Source organism: Wyeomyia smithii, chromosome 3, assembly GCF_029784165.1.
Source record: "Wyeomyia smithii strain HCP4-BCI-WySm-NY-G18 chromosome 3, ASM2978416v1, whole genome shotgun sequence".
NCBI lineage: Eukaryota > Metazoa > Arthropoda > Insecta > Diptera > Culicidae > Wyeomyia > Wyeomyia smithii.
The window spans coordinates 253,250,514-253,274,101 of NC_073696.1; the positions used below are offsets into that span (position 1 = coordinate 253,250,514).

General features: G+C 42.6%; 2 protein-coding genes across 4 annotated transcripts; one reads left to right on the top strand and one right to left on the bottom strand.

Moving 5' to 3' along the window:
• The first annotated feature begins 1,249 nt into the window (after positions 1-1,249).
• On the top strand, positions 1,250-6,520 carry LOC129733358 (eukaryotic translation initiation factor 2 subunit 3-like). Of its 2 annotated transcripts, XM_055695182.1 has the most exons (4): positions 1,312-1,525; positions 2,110-2,284; positions 5,018-6,128; positions 6,188-6,520. In XM_055695182.1, exons 1-4 carry the CDS (start codon positions 1,451-1,453, stop codon positions 6,243-6,245), a joined length of 1,419 nt encoding a protein of 472 aa, XP_055551157.1. In that variant the 5' UTR covers positions 1,312-1,450; the 3' UTR covers positions 6,246-6,520. The 2 variants fall into 2 exon arrangements, with proteins under 2 accessions (XP_055551156.1, XP_055551157.1); XM_055695181.1 differs by lacking the exons at positions 5,018-6,128; positions 6,188-6,520 and adding an exon at positions 2,771-4,873 and having other exon boundaries at positions 1,250-1,525.
• Positions 6,521-7,066: 546 nt separating this feature from the next.
• On the bottom strand, positions 7,067-19,712 carry LOC129733359 (uncharacterized). Of its 2 annotated transcripts, none has more exons than XM_055695183.1 (5): positions 19,385-19,712; positions 9,879-10,150; positions 9,668-9,821; positions 8,511-9,597; positions 7,067-8,256 (listed from the first exon to the last, which is right to left on the bottom strand). In XM_055695183.1, the coding sequence occupies exons 2-5, from the start codon at positions 9,998-10,000 to the stop codon at positions 7,697-7,699; spliced, it is 1,923 nt and encodes a 640-aa protein (XP_055551158.1). In that variant the 5' UTR covers positions 10,001-10,150; positions 19,385-19,712; the 3' UTR covers positions 7,067-7,696. The 2 variants fall into 2 exon arrangements, with proteins under 2 accessions (XP_055551158.1, XP_055551159.1); XM_055695184.1 differs by lacking the exon at positions 19,385-19,712 and adding an exon at positions 17,446-17,469.
• Positions 19,713-23,588: the final 3,876 nt, after the last annotated feature.

Here is a 23,588-nt window from a genome sequence, read left to right on the forward strand (position 1 = left end):
AGGCGGACAGTGCACGCAGCCCATTTTGACGTTTTCTGTAGGTCAGGGAATTTTGAATCGCAGTAACGGAGTAGAAAATATAAAAAACATCGTAACGTAGCATAACAACTTCAACAAACAATGAGCGTTTTGTTATTTGAATTTAGTCGTGCGCATCCGCGGACCAAAATAAACAAAACTGTTTATTGAAGTTGCTATGCTACTTTGCCAAATTTTTATGTTTTTCACTCCGTTACTGCGATTGAAAATTACCCGACCTACAGAGAACGTCAAAATGGGCTGCGTGCACCGTCCGCCATCACCGCTCGTGGAAAGCTGGATAGTACAATAGTTCGAACAATCAGATTACAATTTTCTTCATTTGGACGGGCGCTTAATTGATTTTCCAATCGATTGCTACAAAAATGACAGAAATCGGTTGGAAACTGACTGAGTTTAAAACGTTTGAAATTGGACAATTTTCGTGACGCTCTCGTTGTTTTCGGTTTTGATATTGGATCTCTGTATTGAAGTTGGGTCCCTGTATATGTTGCCGTAAGACGTATTCTACATCAAAATATTGCCGTATCAATATTTTATCGATATCAGTGCTTATGGTTTGTCAGTGACACGAGCGCCACTTAGCGGGAGCATTACCACTGTTAATTGACGGTTGCAAGTTTTTACACAACCTTTGAGCAGTTTTAAATCGTGATTGAAAAAACGAAGGACAACGATAGAATTTTTTTTTAAAATCACGTTTTACTGGGAAAATGCATATCTTTCAGATGATATAAGAAACTGATATCCAGCTTTCCACGATCGGTGATGGCGGACAGTGCACGCAGCCCATTTTGACGTTTCCTGTAGGTCAGAGAATTTTCAATCGCAGTAACGGAGTAGAAAATATAACAATGCCGTAACGTAGCATAGCAGCTTCAACAAACAATGGGCGTTTTGTTATTTAAAGATCGTCGTGCGCATGCGCGAATCAAAATAAACAGAACTGTTTATTTAAGTTGCCATGCTACGTTTCAAAATTTTTATGTTTTTCACTCCGTTACTGCGATTGAGAATTCTCTGACCTACAGGAAACGTCAAAATGGGCTGCGTGCACTGTCCGCCATTACCGCTCGTGGAAAGCTGGATAGCTAAACTCAAAAATTCAGGTTCTCCACTGCAAATGGAGAGATACATTCCCATATGGCATCCCTGCCAGTAACCGGTTCGCTCGGCGAACTGTTATCCGCTGCAAAAGTGTACCGATGAAGCGCGGTGAAGCTGCTCGAAGCCGCGCGGCTCCAATGACAGCGAGGAAAAAGAAGAACAACTGCTACGTGAACAGTAAGAAGAGTTCTTTTACAGTGAGTCAAATTAGCAACACACGCATCGCGTCAAGAAGCAGTCCTGCTTTTTCGGTGAAAATTAATACATTTTGCATCTAAAAAGTGCTGCAAATCGTCCATTGACGATGTCTTCAGGTGATCAACAAGCGCAGGCCACTACCGGGCAACCGCATCTGCAAAAACAAGACCTTTCGCAGCTGGTAAGTTCGCTGTCACCAGCATATTTCTCGCGACGAAATGGGCGCTGTGTGGAACGTAAGCAATAATGGTTTTCTCGCCTACCTGCAGCATAACGAAATGCCAACATGCCACGAAAATCCGGTTTTGTTGAACGTGTTCTAGCGAGCTTATTCACGGTTGAGACAGTTTTTAGCTTTGTGTATCTTTTGTTTTGATAAGGACTCGAATTCATTCGATTTGGGATCTTTAAATTCAGCTTCCTTAACTGTAGGAAAGCTGACGAAATCACGGGCTCTGCTTCTTATTTCGAGGTTAGATTTTCTTCATGTCCCCTTTCGCTCAAGTGGTGAGTTTAATTATGCCTGGTGCTGGTATGCACCAACGCAAAATAACTGAAACGTTTTCATTGGAACCATAAAAAAGCAATGATTATTGCTATGATTAATATTCTCCAAAGTAAAACGGAACTTGAAGAGTGTGAATCAAAGAAATGTATGATTACACTGGTCATTACCCACTGTATTACACAACCGTTAACTTTTCCAACGCGCTAGAATGTTACTGTAGAAATTTAACCTATGTGCTTCTCTGTTTTGCCCTCCAGGACATCACTAAGCTGACTCCGCTTTCGCCTGAGGTTATCTCGCGTCAAGCAACCATCAATATCGGCACGATCGGTCATGTAGCACACGGAAAGTCCACCGTGGTGAAGGCCATCTCCGGGGTGCAGACCGTTCGCTTCAAGAATGAGCTGGAGCGCAACATCACCATCAAGCTGGGTAAGTCTTGGATCATTTTCAACAGTAGTGAACAAACTAGAGCAATCGTGTATAATTTATTTTTTAAGTGATTTCGTATCTTCTATTTCCCAAAATGTTTGTTTTTCTGTTCGGTCCCAATTTTTTAAGTATTAGCTCGTGGCATTTCTTTTGAGTCCGTGTGTTCATTATGCTTACGATAAAATCAACTAAGTTACGATAGCGTCTTGGAGATTGAAGCTCACGGGAAATTTGTATCTGGATTCAGAGTAGTAAAGTTAAGAATAACACGTAGATCGAGGGGCTAACGTTCGGTTGTAGCTTCCAGATAAGGAAACTCCACCCGCGGCAGAAAATCAAATATTTTAGTAAACGAACTGTTAGTAGTCTAAATCTGTGTAGCAACATATTGAGAGATATAATTTTAGCGCCCTATTTGTAAAAGTTTAACCTTGAGTAAACGAATGATCCAGACGCAAATTTCTCTTCTGCTTTTCGATCTTCCAGAGCCGCTTTCGGACGATTTGATCAATCGATTAACGACCAGTCCGGCCGAGCTGGCCACGTATATTAAAATGACCCACGAACGGTACAAAATTGAAACCCCCCCGGCAGCGGCTGGGCAGAAGCGTCCTCGCCGCTGGTCCGTTTCGAGTCCACCAGAAGTCGATGGGAATCGTTTGAAGCAGGCCAAAATATCCAGCTACTTTGGCGGGGGCGGAGGTGCCACTATAAGCCCTACCGATGGTAAACTCAAACAACGCAACATCGAGTTCTATTTTGGTCGTGCCATTAATGGCAATAATCAATCAACGGATCGGAATGGTTTTTATCATGATGTAAAGAAGCACGAAACGGAGCATGACGTCGACGATACAGATTCAGTGATTAGCACAGAATCACGCCGCAGATCGCGAAGGAGTCATACACCGAGAATTTCCGACAGACGTCAATCTGTTGCCAGTATTGGTTCATCGTCACGAATGTCTCGACGCGCCGATTCGGTTGTATCCGTGTTGAGCGATACGAGCACTGGTTCACCTTCTGCGAGAACTAACGGTAACCGTGATGGAGCAGAAACCCCAGTATCGACTGGAGAAAACAAGAAGCCTAAATCAGTCAACAAAAACCCGAAAGCAAATAAAGCTGGGGAGTACGCGGTGGAACAAATACTTGACATTCAAGAGATATCCAACGCTCCTTATTTCGAGATCAAGTGGCGTGGATATAGTGCCAAGAGTAACACTTGGGAACCGTTGAATAATATTCGAACCTGCGATTTTATTCATGAATTTCTCCAATATCAAATAGAAGCACATCAGGACACGATTGATGAAATTATGGACGAGTTTCGTAAAACAGAAGGGTATCAGGAGAAGCTGGAGGTACAGGAAGCTAAAACTCCTGCGGAAATTTTTAGGGAATATGAAACATTCGATTCACTGGCTTTCGATAGTGACCTTGTACTATACGCGAAGATCCGGTTGAGTGGTTCGAAAAATAAGCGTGTTTACGACCGACTCTCTGCAAATTTTTGGCCGGAAATGTCATATCGAAAACGTCATCAGCAGTTGCTTAAGATAAAAACATTTGAAAATATGATAAACGAGTTTGAGCCGAGTAGTAAAATTGTTGTTGAAAACTTTGAAGACCTCGATGTACCAGCAGAGAATTTCAAGTACATCAAAGAAAACCTAGCCGGAGAGGGAGTTGTGATTCCGGACGACCCGCCGTACGGATGCGAATGTGAGCAGTGTACGTACCGTAGCGAGTGTTGCGGTAAAATGGCTGGGTCTCGATTCTCATACAATTACAAAAAACGTCTGAATGTTGCTCCGGGAACACCAATTTATGAGTGTAACAAACGATGCCGTTGCAGCGCGGATTGCTCGAACCGTGTCATGCAGAATGGACGCAAGTTTAACGTATCACTCTTCAAGACTTCCAATGGTCGCGGCTGGGGCGTCAAAACCAACCAAACTATATACGAAGGCTGGTACATTACCGAATATGTCGGTGAAGTGATCACTTACGAGGAGGCAGAGAAGCGTGGTCGTCAATACGATGCCGTAGGCCGTACATATCTGTTCGATCTTGACTTCAACGGCAGCGACAATCCGTACACGATCGATGCCGCTTGCTATGGCAATATTGCTCGCTTCATCAATCACTCCTGCGACCCCAACTGTGGAATTTGGTCGGTTTGGGTCAACTGTCTAGATCCGAACTTACCGAGGCTGGCCTTTTTCGCAAAACGAAAAATCGAAGCCGGTGAGGAATTGACGATCAACTATCAGACTCAGATTAACGAAAGCCGTGCATTGGACGTAAACCAGGAGGACGCGGAAAAGGGTGATGATGGACCGGGCAGGGGAAAGCCGGATCCGGAAAATCTGACCGAATGCCGATGTGGAGCGGCCAACTGTATGAAGTATGTGTTCTGATTGTTTTACTAGTAGAAAATGGAATCGTTTTATTTTTCCACAAATGTTCGCCTTGCATCTGTTAGGTAATTTCAATAGCGAGTAAGACATGCATAACTATTGTATTTTTACAATTTTGAAATACGTTTAATCGAGCTTGAAAATATAGCCAGTATAAACTGTCGAAGGTAGCGTATGTGATGACTGAGAAACTCCTTGCATAATCTTATACCTTAGCGGGTTCCTTGGAAGGTTTTTTTCAACTATTATTGCAGTATACTTCAATCACCCGTGATATCAAATTTAATAAATTTCCAAACTTCAATTCCAGGCTACGCGAACGCGAAAATCTACAAGTGTGACAATCCCGAGTGCTTGCGCCCGACATGCTACACCTCGGGTGGTTCCAACAAAGACGACAGTTTTCCCTGCTATCGGCCCGCCTGCACCGGCCGGTTTCAGCTGGTTCGTCACGTTAGTTTTGTCGATTGCCCTGGTCACGACATTCTGATGGCTACCATGTTGAACGGTGCCGCCGTCATGGACGCTGCCCTGCTGTTGATTGCCGGCAATGAATCCTGTCCGCAACCGCAGACCTCCGAACACTTGGCAGCTATTGAAATTATGAAGCTGAAGCATATAATTATTCTTCAAAATAAGATCGATCTGGTGAAGGATACGCAAGCTAAGGAGCAGCACGAGCAGATTGTAAAGTTCGTACAGGGTACAGTAGCAGAGGGCGCTCCGATTATTCCCATTTCAGCGCAGCTGAAGTACAACATTGAGGTACTGTGCGAGTATATTACCAAGAAGATTCCGATTCCCCCGAGGAACTTTACATCGGCCCCAAGGTTGATTGTTATAAGATCGTTTGATGTTAACAAGCCTGGTTGTGAGGTTAAAGATTTAAAGGGTGGTGTCGCAGGTGGTTCGATTTTGCGTGGTGTTTTGACTGTTGGCCAGGAGATCGAAGTGCGGCCTGGGTTGGTTAGCAAAGATTCTGACGGTAAGCTAACCTGCCAGCCAATCTTTTCCAAGATCGTTTCTCTGTATGCGGAGCAGAACGATCTGCAGTTCGCCGTTCCCGGTGGTCTGATTGGAGTTGGTACAAAAATTGAACCGACTTTGTGTCGTGCCGATCGTCTGGTCGGTCAAGTGTTGGGAGCTGTCGGTGCTTTGCCCAAGATCTTCGTCGAGCTGGAAGTGTCTTACTATTTGTTAAAGCGACTGCTCGGTGTTCGTACAGAGGGTGACAAAAAAGGCGCCAAGGTGCAGAAGCTTACCAGGAACGAGATGCTGCTGGTCAACATCGGTTCGCTCAGTACCGGAGGACGAGTAGTTGCTTCGAAGGCTGATTTGGCCAAGATTGCACTAACGAATCCTGTGTGCACGGAGAAAGATGAAAAAATTGCTCTCAGTAGACGTGTCGAAAAACATTGGCGGTAGGTTGCAAGTATTCACCATAAATATATTGTATATTAATCACTGTTATATATTTTAGTTTGATTGGATGGGGACAAATTCGTGGAGGCACTACAATCGATCCGATGAAAAAGTAAGGAAATTACACATTTAGCAGGCAATTATAAACGAAGCGAGAGCTAAAAAAAGCTGAAAAAACGATTGCCCAACAAGTTAAAACTCAAACACACACACAACGTATCCGTATCAGTTATTTAATCACGCCGGTCATTATAAGAACAGCTGTGGTTAATTCAGCGAAACATAGTAGAATCAAGGTTGCACGAGCGGGTTACTTTTTTGGGGTTCATCAACCAATAAAGAAATGTGCGTTCTGTATAATCCAAGGATTGCTTTATACAACTATTTAAAATCGCGGCTATTGCTGTTTGTGAAGTGGAACGCAAAAGAATCCTGCCTATGGACCGAATTCTGTCTTGATACGGTTTAATGTTAGGTAAGTGCATGTCTGCTTTTTTGTCATTGCAAACTGAATTCATTGCCTATGCCGAACATTTTCCATTGTTACCCAGAATTTTCAATGAACAATTCGCGTTAGACTAAAATCATGTGACGTGTGGTAACATGCGAGTACATACCGGTTGTTTTCCCACTTGTTGGACAGTCAAGTTCTATTTTCGTTCCTCAGACCATTTTTAAATGAGTTTTTTTTCCCTGTAAGTCTCAGGACCTCACTCATTTTGACCTATGGATTATTCAACAGTTTAGGCAAGCGAAATTTGAACATAAGGATGATTAGCTTATCGAAAACAAATCGTTAAACTTCTCATAGTCCCCACGTTTCTTGGACGAGTCACGCGAGTATTATTTCTCGATAAAAATGTTTTTCTTGCGTGATCCCTAAGAAATACATAGTTCATACCCATATGAAAAAGTGTTTGAGGAAAAAAAAAGCATGTTGTTTTTAAAGAATCATCAGATCTATATTTACCTCTGTTGGCATTCATATATTTTCTTTCCAACGAGTTGGAAAACAGTGAGTTTTTTTTTTCAAAACAAAAAACTACATTTAGGTTTTAATCGCTAACCAATTGTTTCAAAACATTTGTGTCCGTGAGTTCTACGAATGTTACAACTACGGTTTTTCATTTACATTGAATAACCGTCCGAGAGGGATTTGGCTTATGTTAACGATCGGTAACAAGATTGGCTCTGTGTGCACATATTTGGTATTGATCATTCAACAGTAAGTTATCTATCACTAGACTTTCACCTCTGTTTTTCACTGTTAGTATTATCCTCATATTATTGTTTTCACTTTACATCACTGTTTTTCATTTTTTTTCTGGTTGTAGATAGTACAAATTGTCTAATTGACATACACATATAAAAACCTCTTTTCCATTTAGATTAGTCAGGTTTGATTTCATCATAATAACCTAGGGTAACATAACTATCGTTTGTGCTTAAAGTCACGCTGAGATTCACAGGTTTCGGTTGAAAGTATAAAGAATTCTGACGTTTAAAAACTAAAACTGACTCGAAAAGTTGCGCTTATAAAACTATAGTAGCTTCTGCGTATCCCGCCTTATTCCTTGCAATAGCAATACTTTCTCACCTCCGGATCCTTATCATATATACAGTTGGCTTGCGACCCGTACTTATTGATGCGCGATATGTCGCTCAGCTTCACCCGGTACTGGTTCTTGGCGATGTCGTACAGTACGCTCCCCTCATAAATCGCCCCTCCTGGTCGCGTCGTTAACTTTACCTGATACATGTCGTGCGCAATCGTCGAACCCGGTCCGCTAAAGTCACCAATGAAACCATCGGTATCCTTATTTTGCTTGTACCTCACCAGGTCCTTGTGCGGCGTCAGTTTGGCGGCCCACTTGATCTCGTCTAAACTTAGCGTAGCGCAGATACTGCGGTGCTGTTCCGTGTATTTGTTTATGAAGTCCACCACTGCCATCGCTGAGCGGAAGGCCGGCTCCGATGCGGTATCGTTTATCGTTTCCCAGTTGAGACAGGCGCACCAGTGTGGTTCGATGTACGCGTCCGCACACGACCGGTCGGCCGGAATTTCGTCAAACAACGAGATGGCACGTGTGTGAGCCGGCCGCTGCTTGGATTTGAGCGTTTGGAGATCTGCAATCAAGTTACATAATGAAGGAATGTTTTGTTCGATCGAAGTTTGCTATGCTTTATTATAAATAAAAACAATGACTGTCAAGCGAATCGTGATCGGAATTTAAGTTTTCGTTTCGATGTCGATCACTAATCAACATGAGATTCGTCTTCAGATAACATGACACGATTGAATGTGTGCTCTGTATCTTGATTAATTTACACTATGATAATTAGATCGCTATATAACAGATTGTTTGGAGGTTGATACTCACTCAAAATATCCTGCAGCGTTTCGTGCACATCGAACGGCGTTACTAGTCGGTTGAGATTCCCCTGAAAGTTGCGATACTGCTCCCGGTACTGCTGCTTGAACCATTCCGGGAAGCTGAAACTAAAGAACGGCATCCGTTCTTCCTGCTTGCCCTGCAGCGTATTCCGCACGCTGGCAAACCGGTTCCCGTGATCGGACATCATAATTAGCACCGTGTTGTTGAGTAGGTCGAGCCGTTTCAAATCAACCAACCAGTTGGTCAGATCGGTATCGGCCACCCCGATGAGGTTGATCGAATCGTGCGACAGTTCTCCGTGAAAACTAAACACGAAACGCGGATTCGATGGGTAACTTAGCATAAATTGCTTGGTATAGTCTAGCATCACTTTATGGCGCGGTTGAGCTCCCACGCAGAGTCTTTTGTAGTAGGTTAGCTGATTTTCGATGGCTAGGTAATAGGTACGCATGTAATGATCTGTAGGTTGTGCTTGAAAGCCGTTCAATCGGTACGAAAACGTTCCGATGTGTGGCACATCTTCGTTGAATGCCGTGATGTAACCGTAACGTTCATATTCATTCCATAGGAATGGATATACGTTAACAAACTCTGAGTGTGGCATCCGCCTTCGAGTTTCCGGCAGTTCGAGCTCGGTGAATCCCGTCAACAATGGTATCAATGCTTGCGGTGTTCCGTCTCCGATAATGTTGAAACCCTTCAGAACATCTGCCTTCAAATACTTGGTTAAGTACTTATACGTTTTCGGTAACTTTCTAATAAATGCGTTCCTGCTGAGCGAATCGAACCCCATCATTAGTACGTTCAGGGTATTTTGTTTGCTCCAACTTTGGCGTATGTTTAGAGCTGGATCTTTTCGAATACCTATCAGCACTCCGTTCCAGCGGACGTGACTTTCGGTCCAACATTGAGCTCGAGCGAAATCGCTCCTTCGCAACACGTACTTATCGGAGGAACGAACGGCTGTCCCGAAATGGTACTTGTAGTCATCGGTACGTAATATATCGCTGAAATCACAAGTGATTTTGCCCAGCTGCTTCACTACTCCAGGTTTGATGGTGCACACCGATTTCTATTTATAAAAAAAATATTGGAGCTGTAAAATGACTATTCTCTTTTGTACCTTCGGTAGATCAACTTACGTGACACGAAACCCAATCATCGTTGATATTACCACACTCGATCGGTAGTTCATCCTTCAAGAAGCTTAACATTTCCGGAGAATCGACCGGAAGGTTTGGCATCTTGCAGGCGCCTTGATTACCGATGGATTGGATCGATTCTTCAATCAGGCTTCTACAGTGAAAACAACGGGTTATAACTCAGCTAATCATTGTCCCCTTAGGTTCTTACATTTTTTCGCGATTGTCCACGTAGTCCCTGTTGTTGATCACATAGACTACTACTGCATAGGTGATGATTAGTGCCAAAAGTATCAGAATATTTTTGCGGGAGCATTTTCTGAACTGGTACATTGCTCTTTTACATCTGGGGTGCGAGGTTTCGAGGGTTTGTGCGGCAAGAGTGCCGAAAAAAAAGAGAGTGTGCGTCGAATTTGTGAGCTTTGTCAAGGAATACCGATACTACTGCTAGATTCAGGGTGTCATTTCATAACATTGAATGGCCTGGAAATAAAAATGTTATATGGAAGAATTAATGGAAAGTTTATTCAAAATTTTTAATAGTTTGGTCAAGTTATGAAAAAAGTCAGCAGTAGCAGAAGAAGTATTGAGAATAATTGACAAGGATGCCGAACTCTTCAAAAGCGGGGCGAATAGCTATATCGTGCCATTCATCGGATGATGCTGATAGTGCGGTCTGAGGAGGTTTAGGATTGCCCTCGAACTGACTGATCTACGATCTACTTTTATATGCCAGATCTACAAAAAATGCCACAGCCTGGACTGTAATAACATTCGCGGCATAACTCTCCTCAATACCGCATACCCGCCAGCATTCACCAGTCGTCCTGGTCCTGCGTGTGGGTTAGCGGAACAGAACTTCCAGACGGCTGGCTTCCGCAGCCTTCCAGGTGCTGTGTACGGACGCGAGGAAACGGAGCATTCAAAATCCTAGATCAGGCAAGTGCACAAACGCCAATTTTAGAGCATCCACTGATTCGCTGCGCGTTTCTAGTTCATCGATCAATCCAATGACGAATAACTTATCAGACCATAGACACGATATCCATCTTTACTACCAAAACGTGGGTGGTATGAACGCTACCTTACCAAACAGTCCCAAGCCGTGGTGTGGCCTTTGCTGTACGTAAGAGTCGTCTCCATTCCACTCGGTCCATGGCTGCAGTTCGCCAGCTCTGCAGTCTGCGTAGGGTCCGCAGGTCGTCTTCCACCTGATCGATCCACCTTGCCCGCTGTGCACCTCTCCGTCTCGTCCCTGACGGATTGGTTTCAAGAACCATCTTTACCGGGCTGTCGTCTGACATCCTTACAACATGCCCAGCCCACCGCAGCCTGCCTATCTTAGCGGTGTGGACGATAGATGGCTCCCCAAGCAGCTCCTGCAGTTCGTGGTTCATTCGCCTTCTCCACACTCCGTTTTCCATCTGCAGTCCACCGAAAATGGTACGCAGCACCTTCCGCTCGAACACCGCAAGGGCGCGTTGGTCCTCCACAAGCATAGTCCATGTCTCATGCCCGTAGAGGACTACCGGCCTGATCAGCGTCTTGTAGATAGTTAACTTGGTGCGGCGGCGAATTCTACTCGATCGAAGAGTCCTCTGGAGACCAAAGTATGCACGATTTCCTGCCATAATGCGCCGTTGAATTTCTCTGCTGGTATCGTTGTCGGCAGTTACCAGTGAGCCCAGGTACACGAACTCATCGACCACCTCGATTTCATCACCACCAATTTGAACTCGCGGTGGGAGGTTACTGATACTGTTACTGTCTTCTCGTGAACCCCTTCCTTTCATGTACTTCGTCTTCGATGCATTGATGACCAGTCCAATCTTTTTGGCTTCAGCCTTTAATCCGATGTACGTATCCGCCATCTTCACAAAGGTCCGAGCCACAATGTCGATATCGTCGGCGAAACCAAACAGTTGAACCGACTTTTGGAAAATCGTGCCACTCGTGTTAATCCCCGCTCTTCTAATAACACCTTCCAGGGCAATGTTGAACAGTAGGCACGAGAGACCATCACCTGCCCCCGAAACACGAACTACACACATCACTCGATCCATCGTCGCTTTGACCAACCGCGTCAGTTTGTCCGGAAAACCGTAGTCGTGCATAATTTGCCATAGCTTGTCCCGATCGATTGTGTCGTACGCCGATTTGAAATCGATGAACAAATAATGTGTGGGCACGTTATATTCGCGGCATTTCTGCATAACCTGCCGAACCGCGAATATCTGATCCGTGGTGGCGCGGGCACCCATAAATCCCGCCTGGTAATGCCCCACGAACTGCTTCGCAAATGGCGACAGTCGACGGCAAAGAATTTGGGAGAGTACCTTGTAGGCGGCGTTCAACAGAGTGATTGCCCGATAATTGCAGCACTCCAGTTTGTCGCCCTTTTTGTAGATGGGAAACAAAATACCCTCCATCCACTCCTCCGGTGCTCGTTCTTCCTCCCAAACCTTGACCCAGTGCACGGCTCTAGCCAGTGTTTCTCCACCGTATTTCAATAGCTCGCTGGGAAGTTGGTCCACTCCAGCAGCTTTGTTGTTTTTCAGCCGACCAATCTCCTCCTCCACCTCCAGAAGATCGGGGGCTGGAATTCTGATGTCTTCTGCTCGTGCACCAAGATCAGTTGCCATACCGTCCTCGCGCTCTACTGCATCGCCGTTTAGATGCTCGTCGAAGTGCTGCCTCCACCTTTCGATCACCTCACACTCGTCAGTAAGGAGGTTGCCGTCCAAGCTCCTGCACATATCGGCTTGCGGCACGAAGCCTTTACGAGAGCTGCTCAGCTTCTCGTAGAACTTCCTAGTGTCGTTAGCTTGGTACAGCTCTTCCATCGCTACGCGATCTCGGTCCTCTTGCTGGCGCTTCTTCCTTCGGAGGACTGAGTTTTGGCTGTTCCGTGCCTGTCGGTATCGTTCCACGTTCGCTCTCGTGCGGTGTTGCAGCATTCTCGCCCGTGCTGCATTCTTCGCTTCGACTAACCGTTTGCATTCGCCGTCAAACCAGTCATTTCTATGATTCGGGGCCCTTGTACCTAGTAGCGCTACAGCAGTGCTACCTATGGCGGATCGGATGCTCCTCCAGCCATCTCCAAGAGTAGCTGCGCCAAGCTGCTCTTCCGTGGGTAGCACTGCCTCCGCAGTTGCTCAATATTTGGTCACGGCGTTCGACTTCGGCGGGTGTTATACACCGTCGATAGTTTTGAGCGCATGCACACAGCTACTAGGTAGTGGTCCGAATCTATATTCGCACTGCGGTAGGTGCGAACGTTGATGATGTCGGAGAAAAACCTGCCGTCGATTAGAACGTGGTCGATTTGGTTCTCTGTCTGTTGGTCGGGTGATCTCCAGGTGGATTTGTGGATATCTTTGCGGGGGAAGAAGGTACTTCGGACTACCATACCACGGGAGACCGCAAAGTTTACGCACCGATAGCCGTTATCATTAGACACGGCATGCAGGCTATCTGGTCCGATTACCGGTCTGTACATTGCCTCCCGGCCTAGCATTCATAACGATTTTCACGTTCCGTCGCGGGCAGCTATCGTAGACCTGCTCCAGCTGCGCGTAGAACGCTTCCTTCTCGTCGTCGGGTCTTCCTTCATGTGGGCAGTGCACGTTGATGATGCTGTAGTTGAAGAACCGGCCCTTTATCCTCAACTTGCACATCCTTGCGTTGATCGGCTGCCACCCCATCACGCGTTGGCGCATCTTACCCAGTACTATGAAGCCGGTTCCCAGCTCGCTGGTTGTGCCACAGCTCTGGTAGAAAGTAGCCGCCCGGTGCCCGCTTCTCCATACCTTCTGTCCTGTCCAACAAAGTTCCTGCAGCGCTACGAATTCGAAGTTGCGTGGATGTAGCTCGTCATAAATTATCCTGTCGCATCCTGGAAAGCAGAGCGATTTGCAGTTTCATGTCCCAAGTTTCCAATCGTACTCCTTATTTCGTTGCCTAGGTCTATGCCGATTGTTCCGATCCGTATTATCTCTTACGTTGTTTGTAACATGTTGTTTTCCGGGGCGGCTTGTTGGGCTTTTCCCAAACCCCCTGGTATGAACGCTAGCGTCCCCGAAAACCTACTAGCATGCGCCGAAAGTCCTTATGACTTTATTGTTTTGACTAAATCCTAGCTCAACAATTCTTTCTTGTCAAATCTTCGGACACAAGTTTTTGACCGGAGGCCAAGAAATAGCCGCAACTTAATGCCTCTATACTCGAACCGATGATAAGTCGACACGACAACCATATGTGCCATCTACGTCCCTCCTGATCAAGGCTCGACAAGCTTGTCAGCAACCGCTAACGAATTGCTAGATTGCTACAGTACACCTACTCTTTAGCAATGCAACAGAATCACTAACGAATATGGACGCTTCTTAGATCTCTGTTTTACTACTGTGCGTTGCCAAGCCACTGAAGAGACACTGGCTTCTCCTCCGCTGCCTCGCTAGTGGTTGTTCATCAGAAAATCTCCCATGACGAGACTACGGTATCGACTTCCATCTACTACAATTTCACCCCTGGCGGTTTCGATAACATCAACGTTTTGTTGTCTGAAACGGACTGGAATACGGTCCTGAACATTTAACATTTTCTTATATTCTGAACTACGTCATTGATCGACATGTACCGAAAAAGGTTATCTCCATTCAACAGCGATTGCCATGGCTGAACACTACTGATCACTAAGCGATGTACAGCCACGAATCTCTTGGCGCTTACATATTACTTAACTAATGGACAGTTTTGACGGCCAGTCTCAAACGGACGTCATTTACACGAACCTTTTCGCCGCCTTCGGTAAACCGAACTACAAAATCGCCAGCGCGAAGCTTGAAATGTTTGGCATCTAATGGCCTGCTTGACTAATCGGCGTTTAGTAGTAAACATCGCTGGATTTTTTTCGACTTCGTTTTCTGTTCGCCCTGACATCACTCAAGGTAGCCACCTCGAATCATTGATTTTTCTTATCTACCTGAATGATGTCCGGCTCCAAGGCCCTCGACTGTAATTCGCTGACGATCTGAAGCTGTTCGCTGAAGTGAAGGTCCCACCAGATGCCGCTGTGCTTTAGGAACAGTTATCGATTTTCTCGAAATGGTGTGTGAACAACCGCATGCGCGATAATTACGAGATAATTACGTTCTCAAGTAGGTTCAGCCCAGTGACCTTTGATTACAACCCGTCAAATGCACCTCTACGACGCACACCATAGCATTTCGTCACAAAGTCAGACGCTCCTCTAGATAATTACGTAGCTTTAAAACTAGGACACATGACAATTTTTCTACTTTGACGCGCGATGCTGAAGAATCATTTTTAACGCTAGCCGTTGCATGAAACCTTTGTTGGCGAATACCAATGTGGTTTTCGAGAGGGGCGCTCCTCTACGGGATAAAAGTTCACCTTGCGACAAATCCTCGATAAATTTTACGAATTCGACTTGTGAACTTATCATCTGTTTATATACTTCATGGCAGCGTACGAATCAGTTAGGAGAAATGAGTTGTGGCGTTTTATGCTCGAACGAACATCAAGCCACATCAAGCGTCAAGGCACCGGCTAGATTTTGGAAGCTTTTTATTTTTATCGTGCAGAGAAGTGGTACCATTATCACGAAGTCTCACATGCTCCTATGTTTTGTGGACGATAACGACATCATTTGTATTAATCGTAGAGCGTTCTTTGGACACTCAAAAGGGAAACTGCAAGAATAAGGTTTGCCGTAAACTCTGTCAAAACAAAGTACATAATTGCTGGTAGAGCTTGGTAGCTCATCGGGTGCTGGTGCTACGGTGGCGATTGATAAGAAATCATTTACTTATTTGGGTACACTAGCGACGTGCGATGAGGTTAGCCGTGGGATAAAGAGACGGATAGCGAACAGGGCCTTATACGGATTGCGTAACCAGCTAAGGTTCCGCAACCTGCAAACCTGTACAAATCTTGCACTTTATTAGACACTGATCCTCCTGGCGTCTATGCCATAAAGGCCATGAAGCAGGCTAATTGGCGTGCTTTTGGTGTTTTTGAGCGCGTTCAATAATTGACGGAAACCTGGAAAATGGTGACTGGTCGATTTCGGGATAGATCCCGCACTTGTGTGATGTGTACTGACAACTGGAGGATAGCAGCCCACGAACGAGTAACGGGTTCGACAAAGCAACTGATAAAAAAAATTAACTGGAATATGCGGTGCGGTGTACAGCGTCTAAATAAACTTCCACTACTTTGATTGATAATCACTGAAGCTTCTCTAAATATCATTACGAGGCCTTTGATATTCATTCCACTGTTCTGTCATTGGATATGAAAAACTATATTCATGCATCGTCGCAACGAGCATAGGTTACTGAGTTGCATTGGAAAAAAAATGTACTGACACTTAAAACAATTCAGTTCATCTACTCGTGAATAAACATCGATATTCTAAGGCACTGATTATTACATAGACACATTTCTACTCAGAGATCAATTCTTTTTGTCTAACAATCTGACAAAACGAACAAAACGACTTTTTGCTGTAATAGTAATGAAAATTTTTACTACAAGTTCTATTGTAATTACTTTTAGCGATTAAATTCCAATCTAAAAAATTTTATCTTATAACAATTGCTTAAATGTATTGCATTTCGTCGGGATAGGTTTCATAAGACTCAAATTTTTCAAATTCAATTTTAGAATCATATTCCATCATTGGAATATCACAGACAAACTGATGTGCCTCTTCGAAGAAATCTCGACTACTTTGTGATAAGGTAGTATGTCTAAACGTAAACAAAACGAGTGAGAGATGATTTGTGCTTGTGAAGTACAAGGAATATAACTCTCACTCGTTTTGTTTACGTTTAGACATACGACCTTATCACAAAGTAGTCGAGAAATATCCTTAAAAATTTTGGTCCTTATTCGAAACGTTACACTCATGCCCCACCATGTGAGCTTATTGCCTACTAACTTATTTTCGTAAAACGATTTTTGTCTTTGCTAATGGGTGTGCACACTTGCTTAAATAAACACCAGCGGCATTACTGATGGTTTTTCTTTGATAATTAATGTGCACGCTTGCTTTTAGCGACACTAACGGCATTATTGCCTACTGAGAAAAATTTCAAATGATCGTTATTTTTCTTGTCGATGAAATCGCCATTGAGTGGCACGTCTGTTTGTCTGTGGGAATATGATTATTCTTAAAATTGAAGAATGCTTAGAAACCTAACTTTTCCTACATTTTTCCATCCTGAACTTTTGAAAAGAGTTGTAATAGCATCAATTTTCAATAAAACAAAAATTTCAAGGGAAAATTCAACTCTTTATTTTTAATTTAAAATTTGGTGTTTTTTCTAATTTTCTAAAATTGAAAAGACAATAACTTGAAAGCGGCCACATATAGAAGTTGATCTCCATCACCATTTTGATTATTTTTCTTCATTGGTACCTATATAATTTTTCTTAAAACCATCGAAATTTAAAAAAAAATCCCGAATCTAACCCCTAAAAAACAATTTAACTCACATTTGTGTACCATGGACCATAATTTCCATTATAACTTCACATTTCTTTTAAGAAAAAAAATATGAAAAATCAGCACTGTGTTTATTTAGAATTTTTAGCATTATCAGTTCCTATAAAACCTGTAAAACTCATAACATTCAATCTTTTATTTTTTTAATCAATACACACTTAGAAAAAAATCCGTCCCCAAGCAATTTCAAGATGAAAGCAATAAAACAAGAAAACGCTCCAGCAATGGGAAGATAAACTCTCACTTGTTTTGTTTACGTTTGCATATAAATCCCTCGCTTGATTCACGTTAGATTCATAAACTTTAAGCCCAAGTACACACAGATAAGCAAATACACTTCACAATCGACTGTTCTTAATCACGTTAGTTTATATTGGTGGCAAAACGAATACTAAATATATTAGCACAGTCAAAAATTTTCTATCGCGAAACCACTGAATGATGTTTACTTCGCCGTTAGTTAGCGAAGTCCAAATTTGATATTTATACAAAAACTAGACTGCCGGTTGGTTAGGCAAATAAATATGCAAAACCTACCGGTTCCGTTCCGTTCCGGTTGTGTTCTGCTCGCTATAGCTAACTCTATATAAAACTATACTCTCTGTTGGCTTTTACTTGACCGGCCTACACTTATTTATATACAGCTGTGTTCACTATGTATGTACCCGGTTCAACCCTTATGTGATACCGCGAAGTGTATTATAGTCAGACCGGTGAAAACCGGCATTTCTTCCGAGCGCGTTGTTCCCGTATGTATTTGCCAAATTCACGTGAGTTAAGTAGCGCGCAAACGAATGAGAAGACAGAGAGATCGAACGCGTTGCGCGTAATCGGTGATAGCGCCGATTACAGAATTGCTGCGCGCTAGAGGCGTTGAGAGAAAAACACAGATTGAGTACCTATCGTAATTGTCTAATTGAATAGTGCCTTTGATGAGAAGTGTTGAGATGAGAACAGATGCAACGTTTCTAAGGTTTATTACTTCTACTTATAATGTGAATATACCACTGATACAACCAGCGGTCACCGTTCAGTGTTGTTTATTTTTACTTCACTGATCTTTCTTTCTTTCTTTCGGTCGATTAGGCTTAACTGAAGGTCAAAAGTTGCATAAAACTAAAGGGTGATATTTACGTGCGAAAAAGGGCAATTTTGCGCCTCACAACGGTAGCGTGCTATCAGAATCTGTAATCCGTGTCTTTATACCTAAAGTAGTACTTCCTCAAGAATTTCCTAGAGTTGCTGCACTAATGTGATGGCTATAAAAAGCGCTACGTTCGCGTCCTTATGTTTTATCAATACTTTGCTATTGAAGTAAATAGATGCATGCAGTAATTAAACTATCGTATAGCTCAAATTGTAGCACACTATAGAAGTAATGCTTTGTGCTGAAGAAACAACTCATTGTGGTATTGAAACATCGAAACAAACGAAAATAATTGATATGAGTGCCATGCACAAGTGGTTTAAAATTTACAAACCGGCATTCAAAATTGGGAATTTTTCGAAAACTTGGCAATACAAAAGTAATACTTTTTGTATGTAAAATATAACGCTATTGATAATGTTCTCACAAAAAAAGATCAATAGATGAATCGAACAAGTAAAACCAAAGTTAAAGTAATTTCAAGTGCACTGCCCTAAACGTAACGCGCGCAGATCATTATGAATATTTTTTTGGATATTCTTCTTCTCTTTGTACATACAAGTACCTAAATTATTGTACAACACTGTTGAAAAAGATTCGGCGCTGCGGCCCAAGAATGTAATCAAAGCTGGCTGTATTTTCAGCACTCTGCGGTCCACAACATCAATTGAAAACACACGATTCGATAGAAGTGCTCTCATTGGATATAATGGCAGTGCTTGATAAGGCAATCGACTAAACTATTGTAGCTGATTCAGCGTATAAGCGATTTGTGTATATCATGCATGAGCAAAGTATATTTGTACATGGAAAGGCAGATGCTTATCATTACTGGCTGTTGATCTGCTGTCGCCATAAAAATCACCAGAAATTTGTTCAAAATGTGTTCAAAAGTTAACTAAACACTTGTCGAATATCCTTAAACCGCACAACAAAACCTTATATCCTGTCAAATCACAGTTGCCTGAAACGTCACCGAGGCAAGGAGAAAAATCGATGATAGAAGGAAAATGGATTTTCCCTTGTGCAAACACACCTTGTTCTTTTCGGTGTCTGCTCAGCTGCTCTACTGGTAGTGGGTTAATTTTCAATGCGAAATTTCGTTGCCGTGAAGATCACAGGTTTTGTTCGTCAAATATTTGATTTACACGTAATGCAAGACCCGAATTTGCGAACGACATTCGACAATATTCACCATTCAAGCAATGCTACACTTCATACAACCACTTTCTACACAGACAACCAGACCACAGACGTGTTCGAAGACTACTGACTGGCGAATTGCGCACTTCATTGGATATACATATCTTGCTATCCAACGTATCTATGTATCCAACGGTTCACCGCGAGCTCTCTCCTGTTCAGAGCGAATGAAGAAGCGGAACTGACAACTTCCCCCAAAGTATGACGGTCTCTCGCTTTCTTTTATTGTAGCGAACCTATACATTAGAGAAATGACAAGACACTCACCGTTGAGACAACTGTCAACATCAAAACGGGCGAGCTGTATAAATTTGCATTGCCGTTATCCGTTTTGATGTTGACAGTTGCCTTAACGGTGAGTGTCTTGTCATTTCTCTAATGTATAGGTTCGCTATTTTATTGTAAACAAAGAGAGCAGAAGGAAATAGAGAGTGTAGCGGTTTATGCTAAAAAAGTGTCTCAAAAGTGTCCATGTGCTTCGCTATGACCGGCTTTCATTAGCGGTGACCAAATCGCTGTGAATGGCGATTTCGGTTCTGTTGTGCCTTGTGGTGCCTATTAACGGTCCGCATTCATGGAACGATCGTTTATCGCTTTTGTTTGTACACACATCAATTTGTCGCTTGTTAAATGAATACCCGTCATTGTGGCCAATTTTTGAATGAAGCTAACTGGTGAGACCGCATTGATTCAATTATGTATGCAGAACATATCGATTTCAGTTGGACGCTGGCGGGCTGGGATCCAAGTTCTCAATAAGTTGTAGCGTATGGTTTGCGCTTTGAATGCCATTCTGTGTTAAATTGAATCACTTTTGCTGTGATTTAATTTAATTTGTTAATCTGTGTTGTCTAGTAACAAAATGTTAGGTCGGCAAATTTGTCAAAAATGGTCAAATATACAGTTTTAATTACGCAGAGAGTCTAGACCATGTGTTTGACAGATGTTGATAATAAAATGAAAGTTATTCAAAATATTTATCCTTGAATGATCATCTATAGCTATGTTCATGAGATTTTTGGAAGCTGTGATATGATTTCACGATTTATAATCCTAAAAATGAATTTTGCTGTTCAAAACATAAATCATTTATACAAATTTCATGTTACATCTTAACCTACCAAAACAAAGCGTAAATCACTTTAATTCACATTTGTTTCAGTAAACACATTTATTTAAGCAATGCAAATTAGCTGTCATTTTTCTAAATTCAAATAAACGAGGTCCGACAGCGTAACCTCAGCGAAAACGATAAATTTCACTCCGAAGAATTAAATGTTTTTTTTTTTGTTTGTATAATCAAGCATTTTCTACACACTTAATTGCGTAATGTTTTCTCGGTAAAGTGAAATACCGAACTACTTGAAAACAATTTAATTTACCGTTGTTCGGTAAGAACATTACTGAGAAATCGAAAACTGTACGTGTTTACCGGAATACCGTAAATTTTTTTTACCGAAAAAATCCGTAAAACCGAAAATTTCTGAGTTCAGTAAACTAAAACACCGAATCTCGGAACCCTGACATCATTTACCCGAGATTTCGTCGAACAAAAGAAACTCTTACCGAGATTCAGAAAAACTGAACTGTCAAAATAACGAGTGCTTCACTAACAGTTTTTTTTCGTGTTTCGGTGTATAAAGAAAAGGAGCAGGTTTTGCGGCTGATTATTATTATGGAGAATTCTGCAATGTTCAGATTAACTAAAATATTGCGTGAGTATAGACTATTTTTTCTCAGATCTCGTTTTTTTTGCTACTATTTGAAGAAAACGATTAATTCTTTCTTCAACTAATTTTCTAGGTTACCAACTTGCTTCGAAGGATGGAAGTTACAGAGTGATGGATGTTACTTAATTTCCTGGACGCAATACATCTCTCCAGTTTTTACCAAAGCTGTGTTTAGTTGAATCAGTTGACTTAGTAAATAATAAATTAATTTGTATATTTAATCGTTTTAATCATATTCTGGGTTATCTGACGAACAAAAACCGCAAAATACGTACCTCAGTAAATTTTACCGAAGTTCTCGTAATACTTTGACAGTCGAACATTACCGAGAATCTCGTTAAAGTTGACAGGTTTTTGATTTTTGCTTTTACAGAATCTCGGTGTTTTAATGTATTACCGAGATTTTTACTGAGATCTCAGCTGTTGAAATCTCGGTAATTTATTTTACCGTACTCGGTGATAAAATCTAAGTGTGTAGTATCCTACATTTTTACTTCAAAGTGTGCTAGTGCTAAAAGTTTGAATCAACTAGTTTGTCAGTGTCAGCGTTTTGCGTAAGCCATGAAAATTGAGTGCTGGTACTATGTAATGTATTTTTCAACTCATGTAACTTTTATTATTACACATAAAAATGCAACAGCGGTTCTTCACTGTGTCATCGTGGACAAGACATGTAAGTTTGATGCAAGAAATAATAACAGTTATGAAGAGGTTGTGTTTTTCAGCTTTCATTTGAAGACGGGATTTATAGATTTTAAAGCCGACACCTAGAACCTATCTTTGAAAAATAATGTACCATTTAGTTGTTGTTCAGTACTCAATTAGTAAAATTCATGTGTCGAGGAGTTGAATGTGTGGAACTGCAAATCGTTGTGCCTTCACGGTTGCGACAGGATCAAATATGATGAACTCAATATCCACGCAACTTCGAAATCGTAGCACTGCAGTCTGTGACTGCAGGAACTTTGCTAGTCGGGACAGAAGGTATGAAGAAGCGGACATCGAGAGCCTTTAAAGTGCTTAGTAGAATGCGCTTAGGCGGCATCCATATATTACGTAACGCTCATAGGGGGGAGGGGGGGGGGTATGCTTAAGCGTTACGATTTGTTACACAGGGGAGGGGGGAGGTGAGTTCAGCGTTACGTAACGAAAAATTTCTGGAGAGACTCCAAAACCGACCATTTTAATCAAGGAAATCCTTCTGTAGCGTTACGTAATTTTTTATGGGGGGGGGGGGGGTAGGTATTGGCGTTACGTTTCGTTACATATGGGGGGTGGGGGTCCAAAAATTGAGTTTTTTTGCGTTACGTAATTTATGGATGTCACCTTACGCATGATCGGGTGGCAGCCGATCAGTGCGAGGATGTGTAAGTTGTGAATGAAGGGCCGGTTCTTCAACTACAGCATCATTAACGTGCACTGCCCACACGAAGAAAACCCGATGCGCAGCTGGAGCGATGAATGATAGCTGTCTGCAACGGGACGTAAAGATCGTCATCGGTGATTGATAGACGTAAGCGTAGAGCTATGAAAGTATGCCATGAACAGCATTAGATTGAATAAAAGCTTTACACGTTTGTCATTCAACCTGATCAGTCGACTTTTACTTTGCTTTCAGATTATGGGCCCAGAAGTAAAACACGTCTATAGTAACGGCTGATCAACAAGTTATAAGAAAATTTTCACTTCAAGATATTTTTAAATTAGAAGAAGAAAAGTTCCGAAATCAAATAACGCGTTCCGAAGACGGAAACGGCAGGCGTTCCTACATTGGAAAAGGTAACCAGACCAGACATTCCGGAAAATGATACGGAGAAAAAAAAATTCAACAAGAAACGGAAACGCTTAGATTGAAATATTGAATGTAAGTGGAAATCGAGCTGTAAGCAATAGCGGTAACGGTGGCGGAGTTCAATCCGTACCCGGCGGTGTTAGTTGAAAGGCCGTCAAAACTCATTCGAAAACCAAAGATGCAGAGTATTTAGTCAATGACAATGTGCGTATGCGAAGTATGCGAAGAAAAAGAAAAATTCTACAACGACGGTCAGGAAATCGGTGATCCCACCAGGTCAACCGGTTCAAGGAGATGAAGCCCAAGCAAAACCCGTGTTTAACATGGTGGAACCGTGTTGAACATCAGAAATTGAACGATTTTGAGACACCACAACCGTCTGCGCTCTTCTCGCACCCAGCTCGAACAAATGTACATCCTACAACGAGGCATAGCGAGAGAGAGGGCGCCGTCCCCCAAGCAAGTATTCTGATTATTTGGTCACATACAGTATCCTCCCTCAGAAACTTGTCTCT